Source organism: Hypanus sabinus, chromosome 2 (genome assembly GCF_030144855.1).
Source record: "Hypanus sabinus isolate sHypSab1 chromosome 2, sHypSab1.hap1, whole genome shotgun sequence".
Classification (NCBI taxonomy): domain Eukaryota; kingdom Metazoa; phylum Chordata; class Chondrichthyes; order Myliobatiformes; family Dasyatidae; genus Hypanus; species Hypanus sabinus.
In genome coordinates this window covers 183,934,485-183,961,085 of record NC_082707.1, presented here as the reverse complement: position 1 = coordinate 183,961,085, position 26,601 = coordinate 183,934,485, and the positions used below count along the sequence as shown (strand labels likewise).

The 26,601-nt window shown below is 42.6% G+C and overlaps 1 protein-coding gene across 8 annotated transcripts in view; it reads right to left on the bottom strand.

The window, feature by feature from the left end:
• The window catches only part of rps6ka5 (ribosomal protein S6 kinase, polypeptide 5), a 330,130-nt gene that overhangs the window by 196,729 nt on the left and 106,800 nt on the right, over positions 1-26,601 (bottom strand). For 4 of the 8 annotated variants that reach the window (XR_009510328.1, XM_059961128.1, XM_059961133.1 and 1 more), the window contains exons 2-4: positions 19,613-19,785; positions 18,644-18,722; positions 11,467-11,538 (exon numbers count right to left, since the gene is read on the bottom strand). The exons of 1 other annotated variant lie outside the window; for it this stretch is intronic. Coding sequence is in view for 5 of the 7 variants with exons in the window: in XM_059961128.1 (XP_059817111.1) it covers positions 11,467-11,538; positions 18,644-18,722 (151 nt within the window). In the remaining 2 variants the exon portion in view is untranslated. Of the gene's footprint in view, positions 1-11,466; positions 11,539-14,049; positions 14,199-18,643; positions 18,723-19,612; positions 19,786-26,601 lie in introns of those variants that run through there. 3 more of the 8 variants (XM_059961120.1, XM_059961152.1, XM_059961142.1) reach the window with 2 other exon arrangements.

Sequence of the window (26,601 nt, the reverse complement as noted above, 5' to 3'; positions counted from 1 at the left end):
TGTCATTGGTACCAATATGTATCACAGCCTCTGGCTGTTCACCTTCCAACTTCAGGATATCATAGATGCGATCAGAAACATCCCAGACCTGGCACCTGAAAGGCAAACTACCAACCATGTTTCTTTCCCGCTACTACAGGATCGTGTCCCAACATTGCTGCCATCCTCTTCCTTTCCCTATCCTTCTGAGCCACAGGGCCAGACACTGTGCCAGAGGCAGGATCACTGTTGCTTCCCCCAGATAGGTTCCCCCACCCCCAACAGTACTCAAACAGGAGTACTTATTGTTAAGGGGGATGGTCACAGGGGTGCTCTCTAGTAACTGACTCTTCCCCTTCCTGATTTTTATCCACTTATCTGTCTCCCGAAGCCCCAATGTGACTATTTGCCTATAGCTCCTATCTATCACCTCCTCACTCTCCCTGACCAGACAAAGGTCATTGAGCTGCATCTCCAGTTCTCTAACCCGGTCCCTAAGGAGCTGCAGCTCAATGCAACTGGCGCAGATGTGGCTGTCTGACACCCAATACAGAACAGCGGCCTTGCAGACATACTTCCTATTCCTATTCTTCACAATTAACCTACCACGCCTTGACCCTTTATCACCATAGCCCCTCTACTCTAACGTCCGCTCTATAAAGCTGTCTCCTTTTAAATTCTTCCTGCCAGTCTAACTTGCTGACGTCCACACGCCTACTCAGTCGTGTCTCAATTGGAAGTGTTTAGCTCAGCCTCTGATACTCTGGTGAACGGTGTTCTTGCAGCCCTATTTTGATCCATTTATACTGGGTGTAGTAGAGCTTTCAGATGATCTGATGACTGTGGGATCTCTGCTTCATCTGCTACATCCAGATTTTTGTGTTTAGTACATATGCAATCCTGTCCTGCAGTTTTGCCAAATTTTTAAGTGCACCTGGTGTTGCTTTAGACATGTTTTTCTGATATTGTTAATTCTCTAGGCTTGAAGGCATTGTCAGAGCAACATTTATGCCAAGCTGTGTGGTTATAGATGGAGGCAGAAAAAGTGTGGATCTTGGCCTGCAGAGCCTCATAGATGACTGGTTTTAAACTGGCATATCTGCTCTAAATCATTTCCAATTAACACAATGGTGGTGCTGTAGCGGTGTGCTACACACAGCACTGAAATAACGACACAGAGTCAGTAAACTGCAGTTAAAGAAGATTTTATTCGAACTTCGCGGCTTCGCTTTAAAGCCTTCCTGATCCCGCCCTCCCCGGGCGCGGATGCTGTAGGGGGCACGTACTCACAGACCCGCGAGAGCTTTTCCCTTTGTTGGTGAAGCAGACTTGGTGCCCTTTTGGGACTGGCCTTTATGCCGGCGCGCTGGCCGTTTGTGAGCCAGTTTGAGTGCGCTAGGAAGTGGGTTGCCACATAACCCCCCCCCCTCAGAACCGGTGATACACCCCCCAATGTCCACAGTCTGGGAGGTCGGCCTCTGCGTCGCGGTGCCGGAAACTCGACCGGTTGTGCCAGGTCCACATGGGCTGGTTTGAGTTGGTCCACCGTGAAAACCTCCTCCCTCCCCCCAACATCCAGCACGAACGTGGACCCGTTGTTCCTGAGCACCGTAAACAGCCCCTCGTAGGGCCATTGCAGCGGTGGCCGATGCCCACCCCTTTGTACAAACACAAACTTACAGCTCTGCAGGTCTTTGGGTACGCAGGTCGGGTTCTGCCCATGCTGCGAAGTGGGTATGGGGGCCAGGTCACCGAGCCTTCCGCGTAGTCTGTCCAGGACTGCTGCGGGTTCTTCCTCTTGCTCCCTCGGGGCCGGTATGAACTCCCCGGGGACGACCGGGGGTGTGCCATACACCAACTCGGCCGACGAGGCGTGCAGATCATCTTTGGGTGACGTGCGGATGCCGAGTAGGACCCAGGGGAGCTCGTCCACCCAGTTAGCTCCTCTCAGGCGGGCCATGAGAGCCGACTTTAGGTGACGGGAGAAACGCTCCACCAGGCCGTTCGACTGTGGGTGGTAGGCAGTGGTGTGGTGCAGCTGTGTCCCCAAAAGGCTGGCCATAGCTGACCACAGGCTGGAGGTGAACTGGGCTGGGCGCCTCTGTCAGAGGTAATGTGGGCTGGTACACCAAAGCGGGACACCCAGGTGGCGATCAGTGCCCGGGCACAAGATTCAGAGGTGGTGTCAGTGAGCGGGATTGCCTCTGGCCATCTTGTGAACCGGTCCACGATAGTCAGGAGGTGCCGTGCTCCGCACGACACTGGCAGGGGGCCCATGATATCCACATGAATGTGGTTGAAACACTGGTAGGTGGGGTGGAACTGCTGCGGCAGAGCTTTGGTGTGCCGCTGCACCTTGGCCGTCTGGCAGTGCATGCACGTTCTGGCCCATTCACTGACTTGCTTGCGGAGACCGCGCCAAACAAATCTGCTGGAGACCATCCGGACGGTTGTCCTGATGGAGGGGTGCGCTAAGTTATGAATGGAGTCGAAAACGCGTCACTGCCAAGATGCCGGGACGATGGGACGGGGCTGGCCAGTGGCATGTCACAGAGTAGGGTCCTCTCACCTGGGCCTACGGGGAGGTCCTGGAGCTGCAAACCAGAGACTGCGGTTCTGTAACTCGGGATCTCCTCTTCTGCCTGCTGCGCCTCTGCCAGCGCCTCAAAGTCTACCCCTTGGGAAAGGGCATGAATATTAGGGCGAGAGTGCGCGTCCGCCACGACATTGTCCTTACCCGAGATGTGCTGGACATCCGTCGTGTATTCAGAGATGTAGGACAGATGGCGCTGCTGGCCGGACGACCAGGGATCGGACACCTTCGTGAACGTAAAGGTAAGCAGTTTGTGGTCCGTGAACGCGGTGAAGGGCCTACCTTCTAAGAAGTACCTGAAATGCCGGATTGCCAGGTATAGCGCCAACAGTTCCCGGTCGAAAGCACTGTATTTGAGCTCGGGTGGCCGCAGATGTTTGCTGAAAAAGGCCAGGGGTTGCAAGCGACCCGCGATGAGTTGCTCCAGAACCCCACCGACTGCCGGGTTAGATGCGTCCACTGTGAGGGCGGTAGGGACGTCCATTCTGGGGTGCACTAGCATCGCGGCATTCGCCAAGGCTTCTTTCATTTTAATGAAAGCGGCGGTGGACTCCTTGTCACAAGTAATGTCCTTGCCCGGACCCAACAGCAGGGCGAACAGGAGGCGCATGATCCGGGCAGCTGAAGGGAGGAAGCGGCGGTAGAAATTGACCATACCTACGAATTCCTGAAGGCCTTTGATTGTGGTGGGTCGGGGGAAATGGCGGACCGCGTCTACCTTAGCGGGCAGAGGGGTTGCCCCGTCTTTAGTGATCCTGTGGCCCAGGAAGTCGATGGTGTCGAGCCCGAACTGGCATTTGGCCGGGTTGATTGTTAGACCGTACTCACTCAGTCGGCCGTAGAGTTGACGGAGGTGGGACAGATGCTCCTGACGACTGCTGCTTGCTATGAGGATGTCATCCAAATAGATGAATGCGAAGTCCAGGTCGTGTCCCACCGCATCCATTAACCACTGGAATGTCTGTGCGGCATTCTTCGGGCCGAACGGCATGCAGAGGAACTCGAAAAGGCCGAATGGGGTGGTAAGTGCCATTTTGGGGACGTCGTCCGGATACATCGGGATTTGATGGTATCCCTGGACGAGGTCTACCTTGGAGAAGATCTGTGCGCCATGCAGGTTTGCTGCAAAATCCTGAATGTGTGGCACAGGGTAGCAGTCTGGTGTGGTAGCCTCGTTCAGCCTGTGGTAGTCGCCGCACGGTCTCCAGCCCCCTGTCGCTTTGAGCACCATGTGCAGGGGGGAGGCCCATGGGCTGTCGGACCGCCAGATGATCCCCAATTCCTCCATCCTCTTGAACTCCTCCTTTGCCAGTCAGAGCTTGTCCAACGGAAGCCGCCGAGCACGGGCGTGGAGGGGTGGTCCCTGGGCCGGGATGTGGTGCTGTACGCCGTGTCGGGGCATAGCTGCCAAAACCGATGGGAAATCCGCCAGGACTCTGGTAAAGTCATTGTCGGACAGTGTGATGGAGTCGAGGTGTGGGACTGGCAACTGGGCTTCTCCCAGGGAGAACGTCTGAAAGGTCTCGGCGTGGACCAGTCTCTGCCTCGGCAGGTCGACCAGCAGGCTGTGAGCCCGCAAAAAATCCGCACCCAGAAGCAGTTGGGCTATGGCGGCCAGTGTGAAGTCCCACGCGAACTAGCTGGAGCTGATCTGTAGTTGCACCATACGGGTGCTGTAGGTCCTTACTGTGCTGCCGTTCATGGCCCTCAGGGGGGGACCCGGTGCCCTGTTGCGGGTGTCGTAACTCGTCGGAGGTAAGACGCTGATCTCGGCACTGGTGTCGACCAAAAAACGGCGTCCCGACCGCTTGTCCCATACATACAGGAGGCTATCCCGATAGCCAGCCGCCGCAGCCATCAGCGGCGGCTGGCCCTGGCGTTTCCCGGGAACTTGCAGGGCAGGCTACATTGGCGAGCTTCTGCGCCCCACCGCTGGTGGTAGAAGCACCATTGTTCGTTGGGCTCCTCACCCCTGCCTCTGGGGTTAGCGGGCTCTGTGGCCGGGCCTGGTCTGATTTGCTGCTGGAAGCATGGTTTGGTGATCTGTGCGACGGATGCCCCACTCACCTTCTTGGCGTTCCACAGCAAGTCCGCCTGGGCTGCCACCTTCCGGGGGTCACTGAAATCCGCGTCGGACAGCAGCAGGCGTATGTCCCTGGGCAGCTGCTCCAGGAATGCCTGCTCAAACATGAGGCAGGGTTTGTGTCTGCCGGCCAGAGACAACATCTCATTCATTAAAGCCGATAGAGGTCTGTCGCCCAAGCCATCCAGGTGCAGTAAATGGGCAGCCCGCTCGCGCCGTGAGGGCTTTGAATTCCGTGTGCTTGCCATCCGCTGGGGGAGACTGTACGAACTCCTCAACCTGGGCCGCTGTGTCCTGGTCAAGGGAGCTCACCACGTAGCAGTAACGTGTGTCCTCTGAGGTTATCTGCTGAACGTGGAATTGGGCTTCTGCTTGCTGGAACCACAGGTGAGGTCGCAGCGTCCAGAAGCTTGGCAGTTTCAATGAAATTGCATGAACAGATGCAGCGTCGTTCATCTCCGGTCCAAATATTGTTTGGACCGTCAGGGTCACCAATTGTAGCGGTGTGCTACACGCAGCGCTGAAATAACGACACAGAGTCGGTAAACTGCAGTTAAAGAAGATTTTATTCAAACTTCGCAGCTTCGCTTTAAAGCCTCCCTGATCCCGCCCTCCCCGGGCGCGGATGCTGTGGGAGGCACGTATTCACAGTCCCGCGCGAGCTTTTCCCTTTATTAGTGAAGCAGACCTGGTGCCCTTTTGGGATTGGCCTTTATGCTGGCGCACTGGCTATTTGTGAGCCGGTTTGAGTGCGCTAGGAAGTGGGTCGCCACAGTGCCATATAACAAGGCCAGCTTTTTTTTAAAAAACATAAAGGACTATGTCAAGTACTATGACTATGGATTATTTAGTGGCAACAACTCAATACTGAAAGGAACATTTTTTTTATTTTGAAAGGTGGTGGTTATCTGAAAATACTGAAATCAATATTATATCTGGAAGATGCAAAGTGTATTATGGGTTGGTGAAACAAATCCAAGCAATGAGAAGCTCATGACCAAGGCAAACATCACCATCTTTTTCTCAGGAAGGCAGGGGTACCAAAAACAAGAGGGTAAAGGTTTGCGGTCAGAGATGAGAGATTTTAAATAGACATTAGGAGCAACATCTTCATGTAAAGGGTAGTACATATTTGCAATGAGCTGCCAGAAAAAGTAGTTGAAAATAGCATATTTGTAACATTTAAAAGTGCACAGGGCTATGGGCCAAACTCATATGGGATTTGTTCACTGGGCAATGCAGTCAGCTTGATCAAGTTGGGCTGAAAGGCCTGTTTCCATACTGTGCAACTTTGACAGCAGACACAATGGAAGTGTTCCATAAGTCAGTTACTGGTCTTCTGTTTAATACACTGCTCCAACACAGCACATTATTTTCCAACTAGACGATGCAAGAGCATTCCAGAGAGTCAATAATTCCAATATTCAGAGATACAAGAGACTGCAGATGCCAGAATTCATGACGCTGAGAGAACTTAGCCTGTCAGGCAGCATCCAGAGGAAAATAGTCAGTCATCCTCTCAGATGAGGCCTTTCTGATCTGATACAGGAAAGATAACAAAGAAACATAGAAAATCTACAGCACAATACAGGCCCTTTGGCCCACAAGGTTGTGCCAAACATGTCCCTACCCTAGAAATTAATAGGCTTACCCAAAGCCCTCTATTTTTCTAAGCTCCATGTACCTATCTAAAAGCCTCTTAAAAGACCCTATCGTATCCGCCTCCACCACCGTTGCCGGCAGCCCATTCCATACACTGACCACTCTCACCACTCTCTGAGTAAAAAAAACTTACCACTGACATCTCCACTGTAGCTACTCCCCAGCACCTTAAACCTGTGTCCTCTTGTGGCAACCATTTCAGCCCTGGGAGAAAGCCTCTGACTATCCACACGATCAATGCCTCTCATCATCTTGTACACCTCTAACAGGTCACCTCTCATCCTCTGTTGCTCCAAGGAGAAATGGCTGAGTTCACTCAATCTGTTTTCATAAGGCATGCTTCCCAATCCAGGCAACATCTTTGTAAATCCCCTCTGCACCCTTTCTATGGTTTCCACATCCTTTCTGTAGTGAGGTGACCAGAACTGAGCACAGTTCTCCAAGCGGGGTCTGACCAGGGTCCTATATAGCTGCAACATTACATCTCAGCTCCTAAATTCAATTCCATGATTGATGAAGGCCAATGCACTGTATGCCTTCTTAACCACTGAGTCAACCTGCACAGCTGCTTTAAGCATCCTCTGGACTTGGACCCCAAGATCCCTCTGATCCTCCACACTGCCAAGCGTCTTACCATTAATACTATATTCTGCCATCATATTTGACCTGCCAAAATGAACCACCTCACACTTATTTGGGTTGAACTCCATCTGCTGTTTCTCAGCCCAGTTTTGTATCCTATCAATGTCCCGCTGTAACCTCTGACAGTCCTCCACACTATCCACAACACCTCCAACCTTTGTGTCATCAGCACTAACTTATCCTTCCACTTCCTCATCCAGGTCATTTATAAAAATTACAAAGAGTAGGGGTCCCAGAACAGATCCCTGAGGCACACCACTGGTCACCGACCTCCATGCAGAGTATGACCCGTCTACAACCACTCTTTGCCTTCTGTGGGCAAGCCAGATCCCCTTGGATCCCATGCCTCTTTACTTTCTCAATAAGCCTTGCATGGAGTACCTTATTAAATACCTTGCTGAAATCCATATACACTACATCTACTGCTCTTCCTTCATCAATGTGTTTACTCACATCCTCAAAAAAAATTCAATCAAGCTCGTAAGGCATGACCTGCTCTTGACAGAGCCATGCTGACTATTCTTAATCAAGTTCCCCAGCATCTTGCGTGGAATGCTAAAGTTCAGTAGGTTCAGATAATTATTCTGCTTTCTCCTTTGCAGTGAATAACAAATGTAGGGCTGCAGAATGCCAGAGGCTAAATTCCCAAAGAATCCTTTGTTATGCAAAAATTCATTTTGTTACTGTAAGCAACTTTCACAAGGGATTCCTGTTGTCATGAATATTCAGAAGTCAGAAACTAGTCAATCTCCTCCCATACAGATTTAATACATCAAAACCACACCACGCTTGTTTTGACAAGCTGAAATAAACTGAAACTTACAAGTCAGTCACACACTGTCTATTTTTACCAGCAAACAAAGCTGCAACAATCTAAAACAGAAATGCTGAAAGAACCCAGCCAATTATACAGCATTCGTGGGAAAAGAAACTGAAGAGGTAAGAATGGGGAACAAAAGAGGGGAGGGGGCAGGAATATTTTTCATTTCATCATGAAGGAGGGATCGATAATCATGCCATGAAGTTGGAGGCTACCCAGACAGAATACAAAGTGTTGCTCCTCCATCCTGAGGGTGGCCTCATCATGGTACAAAAGAAGGCCATGGACCAACAGGTCAGAACGGGAAAAGGAATCAGAATTAAAATGTTGGGCCACTGGGAATTTCTACCTTTGGGAGTTGGAGCAGAGGTGCTCAATGAAGCGCCTTCCCAATTTACGATGGGCCTCACCAATGTAGAGGAGGCAACATCAGGAGCACTGTATACAATAGACAACCCCAGCAGATTTGTAGTAAAGTGTTGCCTCACTTGGAAGGATGTTTGGGGCCTTGAATGGAGGTGAGGGAGGAGGTGATATTACTGTGGCCGCTTGCAGGAAAAAGCACCGAGAAGGAGATTAGTGGGGAGGAACAAATGGACAAGGGAATCACGGAGGGAGTGATCCCTGCAAAATGTGGAGATTTTGGGGTGGGGGGGGAGGTAAAGATCAGTTTATTGGTAGGATCCCTTTGGAGATGAAAGTTGCAGAAAATAATTTGTTGGATATGGAGGCTCATGGGGTGGTAGGTAAGGACAAGATGAACTCTATCCCTGTTAGGGTGGCGGGAAGATTGGGTGAGTGTGGATGTTCGAGAAATGAAGGAAATGCAGGTGACGGCTACTTCAATGGTGTTTTCTCTGTTGTAGCAGCAACTATATTTCAAATATGGAAAGCAGTACACTAGAAATTCAAGTTACTGTTTTACTTAGAATGGCTATTGATTCCCCAGACAGTGGGTAGTAAAGAGGTGAATGGACAGGTATTGTATCTCTCTTAAGATCAAGAGTCAAAATCAGGTTTAATATCACTAGCATATGTCACAACAGTTGCTGCTTTGCAACAACAGTAGAGTGCAATACATAATAAAAACAACTATCAATTACAATTTTAAAATATATAATTAAATTAAATAAGTAGTGCAAAAAGCAAAAAAAATAGTGAGGTAGTATACATGGGTTCAATGTCCATTCAGAAATTTGAAAGCAGTGGGGAAGAAGCTTTTCCTGACAAGTGTGCGCCTTCAGGCACCTGTATCTCCTCCCTGATGGCAACAATGAGAAGACATGTCCTGGGTGATGGAGGTCTTTACTAATGGATGCTGCCTTTGAAAGATGTCCTCGACGCTGGGAAGGCTAATGCCCATGATGGTATTGGCCGAGTTTGCAACTTAGCTTTTTCTGATCCTGTGTAGTGGTCCCTCCAGACCAGACAGTGAAGCAGCCAGTTAGAATGCTCTCCATGGTACACTTGTAGAAAGTCTTTGGTAACATAAAAATCTCTTCAAATTCCTAATGAAATATAGCCACTGTCATGCCTTCTTTGTAATTGCATCAATGTGGTGGGTCCAGGATAGATCTTTAGAGATGTTGACAAAGGAACTTGAAACCACTCATCATTTCCACTGCTGTGCTTCCCTGTGTGCTTCAAAATCCTTAGCATTTTACTGTCAACATTAAAACTTGCTATAATTTGCTGCAATTAGCAGCTCACACTCAGCAAATGAAGACCCACCTTCCATTAAACTACTGAGACAGTCACAACCCTATGTAAACCATAGAGGCAGTGCAGAGGAGATTTACAAGGATGGTGCCTGGATTGGGGAGGGTGCCTTACGAGAACAGGTTGAGTGAGCTCGGTCTTTTCAGAGGCTTCTTTCCAGGGTTGAAATGGTTGTCACAAGAGGACACAGGTCTAAGGTGCTGGGGAGTAGGTACAGAGGAGATGTCAGGGGTAAAGTTTTTACTCAGAGAGTGGTGAGTGCATGGAATGGGCTGCCAGCAATGGTGGTGGAGGCAGATATGATAGGGTCTTTTGAGAGAATTTTAGATAGGTACATGGAGCTTAGTAAAATAGAGGGCTATAGGCAAGTCTAGTAATTTCTAAGGTAGGGACATGTTCAGTACAACTTTGTGGTCTGAAGGTCCTGCATTGTACTGAAGGTTTTCTATGTTTCTAACCCTACAAAAGTCTAAGACATACAATTATCTGAAATTTTGTTCATCTTTCCATTTCTCAATCTTTTTATTGATTTTCAAATAAAGAATATACAAATCAGAGGAGGAGTTTAACAAACAGATAATATAAAAGACATATAAACAGCAATAATAAAAACAGAAAGTATATAATGTCAAAATCAAATAGGTAAAATATTATAATGTTATATATACAATGGTCAAAAAAAACTACAACTCCTCATAGCAATCATAAAAAAATTGGAAATTTTTTATGAAGGAAAAAACCCACTAACTAAACTGAAACAAAAAATCAGAAAGAAAAAAGAAAGAAAAAGAAAGATTGTGCAGTCCAATTGAGGATAAAATTTTTTAAAAAGAGAAAAAAAAAATCCTTCCAGACATCTCTGAACCTCCACGGACAAGGATTTTCCCCAAGAGAATAAAGAAAAATAAATAAATTAAAATAAATTAAATCATGTGAAAATATTGAATAAAGGGTCGCCAGACTTGTTCAAAATTAAAGAATGTATCAAATGTCTGGCTTCTAATTTTCTCCAAGCTTAGACATGACAAAATGGAGGAGAGCCAATAAAAAACAGTAGGTGGATTAGAATCTTTCCAGTGCAGCAAAATAGCTCTCCCAGCCAGTAAAGTTGAAAAAGCTATCACATGTTGGGTGGAAGCAAACACTTTGCTTGTTTCCTCTGGAATAATCCCAAAAATTGCTGTAAGTGGATTAGGTTGAACATCCACATCTATAACTTTAGATAATATTCCAAACACATCCCTCCAAAAATTGTTTAAACTTACACATGACCAAAATACATGAGTTAGAGTAGCCACTTCTGCATTAAATCTGTCACAAATAGGGCTTATATTAGGAAAAATATGCGCCAATTTATCTTTGGACATATGGGCCCTGTGTACTATCTTAAACCGAATTAATGATAAGGCGTGCACAGATAGATGAATTATTGACTAAATAATAAATTTTACTCCATTGATCACCTGAAAGTGAATGTTGAAGTTCTACGTCCCAGGTGCGTTGAACCCTATCATTAGGCGACATGCGAGCATTCATTAACTGTTTATAAATGATAGCTATTAATCGTTTTTGAAAGTTCATCTTTTACCAGATTTCCAAACTGATCAACTCCTGCCCTTGCATATTTCATACCAACTCGAACACAACATCCAAAGCACTAAACTTACACCAACTTCAACATCCATTCTTTAGCATTGAGCCTGAAATTAAAATTTCATTCTACATTCAAATAATTTTCATTTTTATATTAAGGAGAAAATTCTATTTCACCAATCAAATTTGTCACAGCTAAAGAATAATATCTGTTGGAGGAAGTCAGCGGGTTCTAATTTTCTCATTTTCTCCTCATTCTCCTTTTATTGCTTGAATAAATGCAAGTACAATATTTCAGATCCTTCTGTAATAGTTTGTTATTAAAACTCACTCAGTGCTATATAAAATTGATGAAACTAATATTTTTCCACTTACCCCCAGTTCCAAGGACTTTCAATAATTCAAAGTTTTCAATCCCAACTTTTTCTGCATGTCCCGTTAAATTAGCTGCAAAATAATAGAACTGCATTAGCAGAAATCAATGAGCAATAATGAATTCTCAGACTCATCTCAAAATAACCGAGAACCACCAACATCCCACAACCTGATCTGGACTAAACATACCACTTTGATACCTATAGTCTGTAGCACACTTAGAAAGCATGCAGCATCACTTAAAAACAGGATATTTATACAGAGCACATGCCTAAATGGTATGATTAAAATTCACAAGTTGACACATCAGTTTATACATATAAAAAGTCAGAGCATATAAGGTTTAACTTTTCACTGCAGCAAGGAGAAAAATCCTACTGCATTTTACCCCATAAATAATCCAGGAAGTCTAAAATAAATATAATGTGGAAAGATTCAGAAGCACAGAGCAATGACTCTTAATTATCTCTGAACTTTTCACTTGCATAACTACAGATCACTGGAAAATATTTAACTACTTCCAAGATAGGTTAAAGTTGGTATCATCTGCATGTCAACAATCTTTGGCCTGCATTCTTTGAACTTCAAGATTCATATTATTTTCTAATACTTTTTCTTTTCCAATATTTTTATTAGTTTCTACATATAAGAATACAGAGTACAAGAAAGCGTATATAAAAAGGTCAAAAAGCTTTAAAAAACTACCAATTACATTACATCTGTTCATAATAACAATCTCATTACCCCGTATTTATGTAGGTTAATCAATTGTTATATTGAAATATACAAATTTATTACAAAAAAAAAGAATCTAACCCCTACCACAACTGAAGCTGTTCATTAAGGAGAAAAGGTGGTAAAATAACTTCCCATATAATAAAAATTAATAATAGTAGTAGTAGTAGGCCTCCGTTAGTCTCGATAGACCATGGATTTGCACCTTGGAAAGTTTCCAGGACACAAGCCTGGGTAAGGTTATTTTTTTATTTATGAAGACCGGCAGTTGTCCAAGCTGCAAGTCTCCACGCCACCGATGTTGTCCAAGGGAAGGGCATTAGGACCCATACAGCTTGGCACCAGTGCCGTAGCAGAGCAATGTATGGTTAAGTGCCTTGCTCAAGGACACACACACAGCCTCAGACAAGGCTTGAACTAGCGACCTTCAGATCACTAGACACCTTAACCACTTGGCCACGCGCCAACGCTATGAATAATAGCCAACATCTGAGTTTAAACAACAAATTGAAGGTTTTGAAAACAATTCAGAAAAGGTCCCCACAATGTTTGAAAGTCTTGATGAGATTCAGAAATTAACAATGAATCTTCTCTAAATCTAAACAATAGAATCATAGTACACTATAGCCCAGTACAGGCCCTTCAGCCCTCCATGTTGTGCTGACCCATATAATCCTTAAAGAAAAGTACTAAACCCACACTACCTCATAACCCTCCATTTTTCTTTCATCCACGTGCCTGTCCAAGAGGCTCTTAAATACCCCAAATGTTTTAGCCTCCACCACCATCCCTGGCAAGTCATTCTCGGCACCCACAACCCTCTGTGTAAAAAAACTTACCCCTGATATCTCCCCTAAATTTCCCTCCCTTAATTTTGTACATATGCCCTCTGGTGTTTGCTATTGGTGCCCTGGGAAACAGGTACTGACTATCCACCCTATCTATGCCTCTCATAATTTTGTAGACCTCTATCAAGTCCCCTCTCATTCTTCTACACTCCAAAGAAAAAAGTCCCAATCCTGCTAACGTTGCTTCATATAACTTGTTCTCCAAACCAGGCAACATCCTGATAAATCTCCTCTGCACCCTCTCCATAGCTTCCACATCCTTCCTATAATGAGGTGACCAGAATTGAACACAATACTCTAAGTGCGGTCTCACCAGAGATTTGTAGAGTTGCAACATGACCTCTCTACTCGTGACATAACATCACATAACCATTGAGCATGAGTAGGAGGAAAAACATCTTTCCATTTAAACAGAAGTGCCTTCCTAGCTAGAAGAGAGCTAAAGACCAAATATGTAAATCAGATACCTTCAGCTTAATCTCTTGCCCTGCAACAATACTGAAAAAGGCCATCAGAGGCTTAGGCTTAAAATTGATTTTAAAAAGTAAGGAAAAAAGTTTGAAAAACTTCCTTCCTGTGGCGACCCATTTCCTGGCACATCCGAACCGGCTCACAATTAGCCAGCGTTCCAGCTAACGGAGATAGACTACGGGGGTTTGCGAGCACAGAGCTTTGGAGCCTCTGCGCCACGGGGGGCAGGTTGAGGGAGGCTTAAAAGCAAGGCTGGTTATTTCGAATAAAGTTTTTCTTCGACTGCAGTTATCGACTCCGTGTCGTAATTTTAGCACTGCATGTAGCACACCGCTACATTCCAATATTTTTCAAGATTTGTACAAGTCCAAAACATATGAATTAATGAAGTTTCTCCATTATTACATCTGTCACAGTAGGGAGATATATCCGAATAAAAATGAGATAGCTTATCCTTAGTCATATGAGCACTATGTACTATCTTAAATTGTATGAGGGAATGACGAGCATATAGCGATGAAGTACTAACCAGTTTAAAAATTTCGTTCCAAGATTCCTCAGATATTGATGCCTGTAAATCTTGTTCCCAGGGATTCTTAGTTTTGTCTAAAGGAACATTCCTTGTCTCCAGTTACATATCATAAATATTAGATATTGAACCATTATGAAAAGGTGTCAAACTAAAAATTACATTTAGTAAGTTCTTATCTGAGCTTATAGGAAATCTGCATAATTGAGGTCTTAAAAAGTCTCTAATTTGTAAATATCTAAAAAAATAGTGAGTTTTGGGTAAGCTATATTTAGCTGACAATTGCTCAAATGAAAAAAGGTTTCCTCCAACAAATAGATCCCAAAAACATTTAATACCCAACCTGTCCCATTCTTTAAAAACTAAATCAGTCATGGAGGGTTTAAAAAATTAGAATAAATGGTACTTGAAAGGGAAAATCCCAATAAACCAAAGTGTTTTCTAAATTGTATCCAGATCCTCACAGAGTATGTTTAACTATTAAATTATCAGTTAGTTTACTTACAAATAAAGGAAGTGAAGATCCAAAAAGAGGCATAACAGAAAATTTATTAACAGAGTTAGCTTCTATAGAGGTCCATACCGGACAGTTTACACAATTAATATAGCCAAAACATAAGAAATTGTATATTAACCACCCAGTAATAAAACCTAAAATTAGGTAAGGCTAAACCTCCAGACTAAGATTTTTGAAGATGAATTTTATTTAAATGAGGACATTTATTTTTCCATTTACAAGAGGATAAAGTAGAATCAAGAGAGTCAAAAATGGATTTAGGAATAAAAACAGGTATAGCCTGAAAAAGATATATAAATTTAGGTAGAATATTCATTTTAATAGAATTGATTCGTCCAATCAACGCTATTGAAAGAGGTGACCAATTTAATGATAACCTTTTTACATGATTCAATAAATTAAAAAAGCTTTCTTTAAACAGGTGTTTGTAATTCTTAGTGCCTGTTACACCCAAATAAGTAAACTGATTCCTTGCAACATTAAAAGGGAGATTAGTATTAATTGATACCAAATTATTTAAAGGAAATAACTCACTCTTATGTAGGTTCAATTTATATCCTGAAAACTGGCTAAAACAGGAGAGTAAAGAAAGTATAGAAGGTAATGAGATCTCAACATTAGAGACAAACAGCAATATATCATCAGCGTAAAGTGAAATTTTGTGAGTAATACCTCTCCTTAAAATACCACACATATCATTAGATTCTCAAAAAGCAATGGTAAGGGGTTCTGGAGCTAGATCAAAGAGCAAAGGACTCAATGGACACCTTTGTCTAGTTCCACAAAGTTTAAATGGTTTGGAATTTTGAAAATGAGTAAGAACCCAAGCAAAGGAAATAAAGTAATTTAATTCATTGAATAAAATCTGGTCCAAAATTAAATTTTTCTAAGGTTTTAAATAAATAATTTCCATTCAACCCAATTGAAAGCTTTCTCAGCATCTAAAAATATCACACATTCCAATATCTCTTGTGAGGGAGAGTAAATAACATTTAATGCACAGCATATATTAAAATGGGAATGTTCATTTTTAATAAATCCAGTCTCATCACCAGAAATAGAAGGTAGAATATTTTCAATCCTACGAGCCAGAACTTTAGGAAGGATTTTAGTATCTGGACCTGGAGCCTTCCCTGAGTGTAATGAACGTATAGCCTTGGCCATTTCCTCATAAGAAATGGGTTGATCCACCTGTTTACAATTATCTGCAGAAAGTGCAGGAATATTTAACTGATCTAGAAAATTTTTCATTACATTATCTTTAGGGGAATCAGAACTATAAAGTTCAGAATAGAATTCGCTAAAGGTATCATTTATTTCAGAGTGATCAGTTGTCCTATCACCATTAGCTTTGCAAATTTCTTAAATCTGTCATTTAACTATAGAAGTTTTCAATTAGTTGGTCAATACTTTGCCTGATTTATCTCTGTGAATGTAAAATTAAGTTTTATCTTTAAGAAGTTGGGTTTCAATTGGATATGTTAACAGAAGATCATAGTTAGTTTTAACTTCAACATGTCTTTTATATAAAACAGGATATGGAGCTATTTTTTGTCTACAGATGGTGTCCGTTTTTCGAACACTTTACAACAGCTCACTGTTACGAAAGACCGACATTTGCACCTGTTTTCACTAACCAGAAAGGATTTTCACTTTTACGAAAAAAAGACGCCTGCTTTATACATGTGTTTATTGTGAGAAAGACTACCATGACCCGTGAAGCCTCGTGGGAGCAGTTGTGTGCACATGCGTGTACGTGCGCAGCCGTGTATGTGCTGATTCCTACTTTTACTATATGTTCATGTTATTTTAGGTTTTATATGTTATTTGGTATGATTTGGTAGGTTTTTTTTGGGTCTGGGAACGCTCAAAAAATTTTCCCATATAAATTAATGGTAATTGCTTCTTCGCTTTACAACATTTTGGCTTACAAACAGCTCCATAGAAATGTTCTTCCTTCGGATAGTGGGGGAAACCTGTAAACATTTCAATTCATTGGCTAATTCAATTCTTTAGTAGCTTTATTCTTAACACTCACAGTAAAAGAAATAATGTGTCCTCTAATACAGGCCTTGAAGGTATCCCATACAGTAAGATTAGAAGTCTCTTCTTTTTTATTCTCTTCAAAAAACAAAATAATATGCCTCTCTAGAAATCTTTTTTAATTCCTTATCAGATAACAAAGCTGTATTAAAACGCCAAAATCTGTTTGTTTGAGGGAAAACCACGGAGATTTAAAGATAGAAATATGGAGCATGATCTGAAACAGCAATCTCTTTATATTCACAGGAATGAACTGATGAAATCATTTGACTATCAATAAAAAAAAATTAATCCTCGAATATGTATGATGAACATGGGAAAAAAAACCAGTACTCCCTATCTAAAGGATATAAGAAACGCCAAACATCAACAATACCACATTTCAATAAAAAAGATTGAATAAACAAAGCTGATTTATTAAGATACACTGGTTCAGAAGATGACTGGTCTAAAATTGGATCTAGCCTGCCGTTAAAATCTCCTCCCATCACCAAAGAATAACGACTTTGATCTGGTAAAAACAAAAAACTCTCAAAGAATCCTGGATCATCTACATTTGGGGCATACACATTGGCAAATATTATTAGTTTATTATCTAGTTTTCCTGAAACTATAACTAAACATCTATTAGTATCAGACACTACTTTATGTTGGACAAAGGAAAGAATCTAAAAGAATCCAAACTCCTCTAGATTTGGCCTGAAAAGACAAATGAAAACGAAGTCTGTTCCAACAGCTAAAAAACGTAGATCATCATATTTTCGTATGAGAGTTTCCTGTAAAAAAAATAGGGCCCTTAAATTTCTTTATATAAACAAAAATCTTATTATGCTTAACAGGGTAATTTAACCCTTTCACATTAAAACTGAGTAAATCAAGAGTTTGGTCCATTTTTAACATTATTTAAAGGAAGGGTTAAAATGCGAGTTAAAAACCAATCCATAAACCTTGAGAAATGGTAACCAAGCAACAAGTTGGCTAAAAAAAATTCAAAAACAGCTTATGAGGAAAAAAACCATACAGCTGCCCACCTCTCAAAGAAAGACCGACCAATAGAAAGCCAGCATTAACAACTACGGACAACCCCCCAAAAAACTTGGTGATCGCTCCAATTATTTTCAAGGTTATTTATATTCCAAACTAGACTAAACAATATTTAAACATGAAATTCAATCCTTGTATAACAAAAATACAGAATTAAAAAATACAAAAGGAAATTAGTTACAAAGGTTTACCAGAAGTATAAGATACAATTATTCATACAGAAAGACAATAAACATTTAATCTTACATCTTCATGAAAAAACAGGCTAAGCAATTAGCTTTCAAATTTTAAAAATCTTTATGCTTCAGCATTCAAGTGAAACCATTCGAAGGATCCATATTTAATGAGATTCTCAGTTAAACTGGGTAGCCAAGGGTTAAAACCCTTGATAAAAAATTCCAACAAAGCTTATTTAAACTTAGCACATTCTTGCATAACCTCAAGTTAATAGTCTTCGAGAATCTTAATATTCCACCCGATAAGGAATCATGCCCCTTCGATGGGATTTACGAATTAACAGTTTCTCATTTAATCTTGAGTCTTCATGTAAGGACGAACTAAACAGCTAGCCTTCGGATTTTAAAAACATTTGTGCTTCAGCAGTCGAACAAAACCATTCAAAAGATCCATTTTTAAGTGTGATTCTGAGTCGAGCTGGGTAGCGAAGAGAGGGCTTGAAACCCTTGTTAAAAAACTTGGACATAACTTCTTTGAATTTAGCACGTTCCTGTATAACCTCAGGCAAGTAATCTTCAACAATTCTAATCTTGCAACCATGATAGTCAATCATCCCTCTTCAAAGAGATTCTTGTATTAACAGTTCCTTTGTTTTAAATTCATGAAAACAAATTATTCCCAATCTTGATCTATCATTGTCAGGAGGTCTAAAAACAGGTGACTTGTGAACTCGATCAATCATAGGCAAAGACGCCAAAATTTCCAGAAATAATTCCTGCAGAAAGTTTGCAAAGAATTCCAGAGGATGATTACCTTCAGTGAATTCTTCAAGGCCCAGACCCCCTAGGTTGTTCCTTCTACAGTCAGCCCTCCTTATCCGCGAGTTCCGCATCTGCGAATTCAACCAGCCACGGATCAAGAAAACCTGGAAGTGCTCTTCCAGCACTTGTTCGAGCATGTACAGACTTTTTTTTCTTATCATTATTCCCTAAACAATGCAGTATAACAACTTATTTTACATAGCATTTACATTGTATTAGGTATTATAAGTAATCTAGAGATGATTTAAAGTATACAGGAGGATGTGCGTAGTTTATCGTGGATCGGGATCAAAAAAAATCCTAAGTTCTCTTACTAAGTAAGTCGGAACAGGTACATCCGGTATTATTTAGCGTCAGTTAATCACACTTTTGTCTTAGTATATAGTATATATTTTACCTTCTTATGCAAGTAAAACACTTAAAAACGTATGCTTCAGCTCTGGGCTTGGGAACGGAAGTTCCCGAGTTTGATCCAGTGACAGACCGTTTCCAAGTGCACTCTCCACCCATGCTGTGTTGATATGGAGGATCAAAATCTCAAAACCCCAAAACCCAGGGCTGTGTGCTCAGTCTACTGCTATTCACTCTGCTGACCTACAACTGTGCTGCAACACACAGCTCGAACCACACCATCAAGCTCGCCGATGACATGACCGTCGTGGGTCTCATCAGCATGAACAACGAGTCAGCTTACACAGAGGAGGTGCAGAGCCAACAACCAGTCTCTGAATGTGAACAAAACAAAAGAGATGACTTCAGGAGGGCACGGAGCGACCACTCCCCGCTGAACACCGCCGGCTCCTTGGTAGAGATAGTTAAGAGCACCAAGTTTCTTGGTGTTCACCTGGCCGAGAATCTCACCTGGCCCCACACCTCCGGCTCCATAGCAAAGAAAGCCCAGCAGCGTCTCTACTTTCTGTGAAGGCTGAGGAAAGTCCATCTCCCACCCCCCCATCCTTACCACATTCTACAGGGGTTGTATTGAGAGCATCCTGAGCAGCTGCATCACTGCCTGGTTCGGAAATTGCACACCATCTCAGATCGCAAGACCCTGCAGCGGAGAGTGAGGTCTGCTGAGAAGATCATTAGGGTCTTTCTTCCCACCATCACGGACATTTACACTACACGCTGCATCTGCAAAGCAAACAGCATTATGAAGGACCCCACGCACCCCTCATACAATCTCTTCTCCCTCCTGCCATCTAGGAAAAGGCTCTGAAGCATTTGGGCTCTCACGACCAGACTATATAACAGTTTCTTCCCCTAAGCTATCAGACTCCTCAATACCCAGAGCCTGGACTGACAGCTTTGCTCTATTGTCCTGTTTATTATTTATTGTTTGTAATGCGCGCACTGTTTTGTGCACTTCATGCAGTCGTGAGTAGGTTTGTGGTCTAGTATAGTTGTTGTGTGTTTTTTTTTCTCCTGTGTTTTTTTCACGTAGTTCAGTCTAATTTTTGTACTGAGTCATGTAACACCATGATCCTGAAAAAACATTGTCTCATTTTCACTATGTACTGTACCAGCCAGCAGTTATGGTCGAAATGACAATAAAAGTGACTTGACTTTATCCTTTAAAATTGTTGACCAACATAGCCTAACGCTTTTCTAATAACTGATGGTGTTTCACCTCTTTCTGATCACTTTATTATTTCCACTTTATTTTCAATCGTGATCATGATTACTTTCATGAACAGAAACACTGCAGATTCAGAGCTATGCCCGCTGGGTCCTAATTTCCACCGCACTTCGAAAGGTTAAATGAGATTTGGGGTACCGCTGCGACCTAAGGTCCACTGCATTGAGACAGGTTGAATAAGGGACTTGAGCATCTGTGTTTTTTGGTATCTGCGAGGGGTCCCAGAACCAACCCCTCACGGATAAGGAGGGCCAACTGTACTTCTATTTTCCACATTGATAATCTTCTGTCTTAACTTTTCATTGGACTTCAATTGCTTTTCACAAAGCTTTTGCAATTCATCCAATTCTGTTTCCGGAGACAACAAAATTGCTTCATTTTTTAAAAATACATTTATCGTGCTCATTAGAGTTTGCTGAATAGAATCCAATTTACCATCTATTTAAGTTCAGAACTGAATTGTTGAATTTTCTCAGAGGCTTCTCATGTATGACTTTGCAGCAAATCCATAATAGAATCCAAAGAAGCAGGGGGACCATCCTTTTCAGTACCTCTGCCACATCTTAATGTAGTCATAATGAAAAAATATCACACTTAAAAAAGTTTCAAGACAGGTTGGAAATAGTACGGTAATTAGAGTTGGAGCAATGCAGATTGCTGTTACTCCATCAGCCACCACCAGGAAATCTCCCCAATACTTTTAATTATTATCAAAGTAAAACCTACAGCTGGATTACTTGGACAGAGGAAAAACATTTGCAAAGTCTAAAGATAGTTTTCAATTTTACCAACACTACTAATGAGACAGCAGAAGGAATCTGTGACCTGAAGAGAAAACTTTACACCCAATTCATAAAGTAAAATAGATTCATAAATTATTTTGGATGAGTTTCAGAAAAGATTAACATTTAAAAAAAATATAAACAGAGTGGTGAGTGCTTGGAGTCCTTGTTAGGGGTGGTGGTAGAAGCAGCAGCATTAGGGAAGGAGCATTTAAAAAACTCTTAGATAGGCACATGTATATTAGAAAAATGGTGAGCTCTATGGGGGGGGGGGAAGGAGGGTTAGATTGATCTAAAGAGTAGCTTAAAAGGTCGGTGAAACATTGTTGGCCAAAAAAAACCTATACTGTGCTATAATACCCTTTATTTTAAATTTAGAAATACAGCACAGAACAGATTCTTCTGGCCCAACAAGTAGCACAGCATCCTACTTATTTAACACTAGCCTAATCATAAAAGAATTTACAATGACCAATTAACCTATGAACCAGTATGTCTTTGGACTGTAGGAGGCAAGCAGAGAAGACCCACATTGTCACACAGGGAGAACATAAACTCTTTACATACAGGGCTGGAACTGGAACACCTGGAGCTGAAATAGCATCATGTTAACCACTATGCTGCTGTGACACCCCAATGATGTTCATCCAATGGCTGAGTGGAAATAATTTAAATTTGAATTCGTGATTGATTGATTTCAGTCATTTCGGTACCATTTAGTAATCTTCTGTAGCCAGGTATTAAATATGAAGAATAATGAGATAAAATCATGTCAATAAAACTTCCTATACCTGATCACCATATGAATATGACCATTAATGTCAGATAAAAACATGACAGACCTGTCTGTAATAACATTCTTAAAAGGTTTACATACAAAATAACCAGTTGGAGGCATTAGAGTTGAGCTGCACCTGTGAGGCTGAGTCCAGCAGTGCCCTTCCCTTCAGCTGCCTGCATGGGATGACGAGTCTATCGGGACCCTGAGGACTTGTGGAAACTGTGTGGTGGTTTCTTTCGAACTTGTAGTCTTTCAACATCTTTGGACTATTTTTACTGTGCCCATGGTCTGTTTTTTTTTAATCAATTATGCTACTGTTTGCACTGTTGTAACTATGTGGTTTTGTGCAGGTGTTGTAGCTTTAGTTTTTGGTCTTGTTTTGTCTGGTGGGTTTGGAGCTCCTTTCTGGGAAATGCACTAAGATGGTAGCGCGATATTAATACACAGCAGCCTCTCCGGACTCTGGATTGGGGATTGCCAAACATTATGTGGATTTTCTGGTGTAGTCTGTTTTGTCATATGCTTTGTGATATCATTCTGGAGGAACATTGGCTCATTTTTTAACTGCATTGCGTTTGTGGTTTCTAAATAACAATAATCTGAATCTGATCTGATCTGAACTGCTTCATATGAAACTGGAACAGTGAGATCTTAAAAATCAAGGGGAAAAACTGCAACAAGTAATACTAAAAAATAGTAGATTTTCTTACAGGTAGCAGAATTACTTTTTGATAATCTGTTTAAGAAAAAAACTAAATGTTGGTTCCATCAAAATTTGGGCAAAATTTTGTTGGAGTGGAGGTTCTGATACAGTACTGCTATGGTAGCTTACTGCAGTACAAGCTAATCACAAGATCTTAAATCTTAGTGAACAAATGTACAATGCATTCTCTTGAATAGGTAGAGAAAGAGGAATGTCAATATCCTGGTCAACAATGACCACAAACCTAAATGAAATAACCACTAAGACAGAGCACCACAAGACTGGTCAGAGGCTGGATATCCTGTGGTATGACTCAAATCCTGAAACATTAATTTGCTGTAATTTACCTCCCACTATCCAATCAACTAGTTGATGGTTGCACAAATGCAGTGGACTGAAAGACTTGTTTCCATGTATATAATTTTAAGATTAACAAACTTGAAAGTCATAGATTCTGGTTAATTGGCTGTGCCAATTAACTGATTTTTTTTATTAAACAAAATATACTTTATTCAAAAATAAAATTATATACAATAAACCATTCAATGACTCTCAGTCCTTTACAAATGTTTCCATTATGGTCTTTACATTTCCACACTGTTTCCCATCCACATGGCACTCTGTTATTCCATACTTACATACCTTTGTTGAGGGGTATACACCCCACCCCCCTACCCCTCCTGTGGAGAAAGACTCTAGACTGTGGTCCTTCCCCACCAGGCCCTTACGGTGGCTGCACCAAGTTTCAGTGCGTCCCTCAGCACATACTCCTGCAACCGAGAATGTGCCAGTCAGCAGCATTTTCCCACGGACATCTCCATCTCCATCAAGTTTCGGGCCAACCAAAGAGCGTCTTTCACAGAGCTGATGATCTGCCAGCAGCACCAGATGTTGGTCTCCATGTGCATCCCTGGGAACAGCCCGTAGATCAGAGAGTCTGCTGGGGATGAACCCTGACACTGTCCCTTCCATCCTCCTCCACACCTTCGCTGCGAACCCACAGTATGCAAAGAGGTGGGTCACCGACTCCTCCTCACTGCAGTCCTCCCGTGGGCAGGGGGGTGTGGAGACGACATTCCGGGCGTACAGGAGAGATCTGACTGGGAGGGCCCCCTCTCACAGCCAGCCAGGTGAGGTCTTGGTGCCTGTTGGTGAGGTCTGGCGATGAGGCATTTTGCCAAATGAACTGGACGGTCTGCTCAGGGAACCACCCCCGTGTCCATCACGTCCTTCTCCTGCAGTGCCTGCAGGACCTTATATAAGTGCTGATCACTGCCTGATGGCCCTGTGGTCAAAGGCATTGACCTGAAAGAACTTCTTTACGAAGGACAGGTATGGCGGCAATGACCAGCTGATAGGAGTGTTGTGCGGAAAGATGCCAGACCCATCCTTCGTAGCCAGGGTGACAAATAGAACCTGGGCACATAGTGGTACTTGGTGCCCACATACCTGGGATCTACACACAACCTGATGCAGCCACGCAGGGTAAGGGCGACATTGGGAACATTTTTGCCCCCGTTGTCCAGGGACTTGTGCATGGTGGTCTGTCTGACGGACCACTTATTTAGGATAACTCTCAAAGAACAAAAAAAGAAAATAGCTTGGATTTCCTTCATTTATTTTGAGACACTATGCCTCTTAATCTTAAACAGTTTCTAACTAGTGTCAGACACATGCACTTGTGTGGTTATTAAGGCACTGCACCATGCTTAGAGTGAACAGTTTTAAAATGGCACCAGTTGTGTGTGCTTATATTCAAATAGCAATGATTTCTGTCACTGATCATTGGTGAGAAATTAGCAGCAAGACAATTCAGAACTGTTTTGTTCACTCCGGTTTCAAGCATTCAGGCTTGGAGATGCCAGAAACGGCTGGGAGTGAAAATTAAACTATATCACTGCTTCAAGTTAGGAATCTGAATGTATTAATAATTATCTTGAATTGAAAATGAAGATTTGGAGGATGCAATTATTGATAGTATCACCTTCTCCCTCACCTCCATTCAGGGCCCCAAATAGTCCCTTCAGAAAAAGAAGAGCAGATTATTATTTAAATGGTGAAAGATTGCAGGATGCTGTTGTGCAGAGGGACTTGGGAGCGCTTGTGCATGAATCACAAAAAATTGGCTTGCAGGCACAACAGGTTATTAAGAAGGCAAACGGAATGTTGGCTTTCATTACTAGAGGAATTGAATTCGAGAGCAGGGAGGCCATGCTGCAACTATACAGGGTACTGGTGAGGCCGCACCTGATCTGGTCTCCATACTTGAGGAAGGATATACTGGCCTTGGAGGCAGTGTTGAAAGTTGGAGGTTCACCAGGTTGATTCCAGGGATGAAGGGGTTAAGCTATGAGGAGAGTAAGTTGCCTGGGACCATACTCTCTGGAGTTCAGAAGAATGAAAGGGGATCTTACAGAAACGTACAAAATTTTGAAAAGGATGGATAAGATAGAAGTAGGAAAGTTGTTCCCATTGGTAGGTGAGACTAGAACTACAGGACATTGCCTCAAGATTCAGGGGAGAAGATTTAGGACGGAGATGAGGAGAAACTGTTTTTCCTCAGAGACTGGTGAATTTGTGGAATTTTCTGCCCAGTTGAGGCTTCCTCACTAGATATATTTAAGAAACTGTTAGGTTTTTACATAGTAAAGGAATTAAGGGTTATAGGGAAAAAGGCAAGTAGATGGAGCCGAGTTTACAGACAGATCAGCCATGATCTTATTGAATGACAGGGCAGGCTCAATGGGCCAGATGGCCTACTCCTGCGGCCCCTTCTTCATTTCAAAGATGTCTGCAAGAGAGACATGAAGTCACTGAACATGAACATCAAGAGGTGGGAGGACATTGCAAGTGATCGCTCTCGCTGGAGACTGGAACTACACAGAGGTCTGAAAAGAGAAGAGAAGCTGAGACTTGCTGCTGAAGAAAAACGCACTCACTGGAAAAAACAGCACCAAGACAACATTAGAAGACAGCGCCTTTAAGTGCAGTCGCTGCAGCCGAGACTGTCACTCCCATGTGGGCCTCTACAGCCACAACAGACATTGTTCTACCAACATAGATTAAAGCAAGACTTTCCAGGCGCAGATCCATGCTCTCGCGAGACTAACGGACACCACCAAGTACAGTAGTTTAAAATAATCAGCACTTTGTGTCATGTGGCTGTGATTTGTAGTTAACTGTCTTTTCAATTTTGCTGAATCCATTGCTATACTTAAGTTGTTTACCACAGACAAAGCACAATGGAATAGGACAACTTGGATCACCAGTCCATGTAAAACCCATTGATAAGTAGCTTTTGTGTAGAGATGGACCTTTTTTTGTGTCCATTGTTGCACTAGGGAAGTGAAATGACTCGGAAGATTGTAATTCATCAATAACCTTATCAGAATTGTCAGCAGGCCTTGGCCTAGAATTATATAACCATATACCATATAACAATCACAGCACGGAAACAGGCCATCTTGGCCCTCCTAGTCCGTGCCGAACCCTTAATCTCACCTAGTCCCACCTACCCGCACTCAGCCCATAACCCTCCACTCCTTTCCTGTCCATATACCTATCCAATTTTACCTTAAATGACACAACTGAACTGGCCTCTACTACTTCTACAGGAAGCTCATTCCACACAGCTATCACTCTTTGAGTAAAGAAATACCCCCTCGTGTTTCCCTTAAACTTCTGCCCCCAACTCTCAAATCATGTCCTCTAGTTTGAATCTCCCCTACTCTCAATGGAAACAGCCTGTTCACTTCAACTCTATCTATCCCTCTTAAAATTTTAAATACCTCGATCAAATCCCCCCTCAACCTTCTACGCTCCAATGAATAGAGACCCAACTTGTTCAACCTTTCTCTGTAACTTAATTGCTGAAACCCAGGTAACATCCTAGTAAATCGTCTCTGCACTCTCTCTAATTTATTGATAGCTTTCCTATAATTCGGTGACCAGAACTGCACACAATATTCCAAATTTGGCCTTACCAATGCCTTGTACAACTTTAGCATTACATCCCAACTTCTGTACTCAATGCTTTGATTTATAA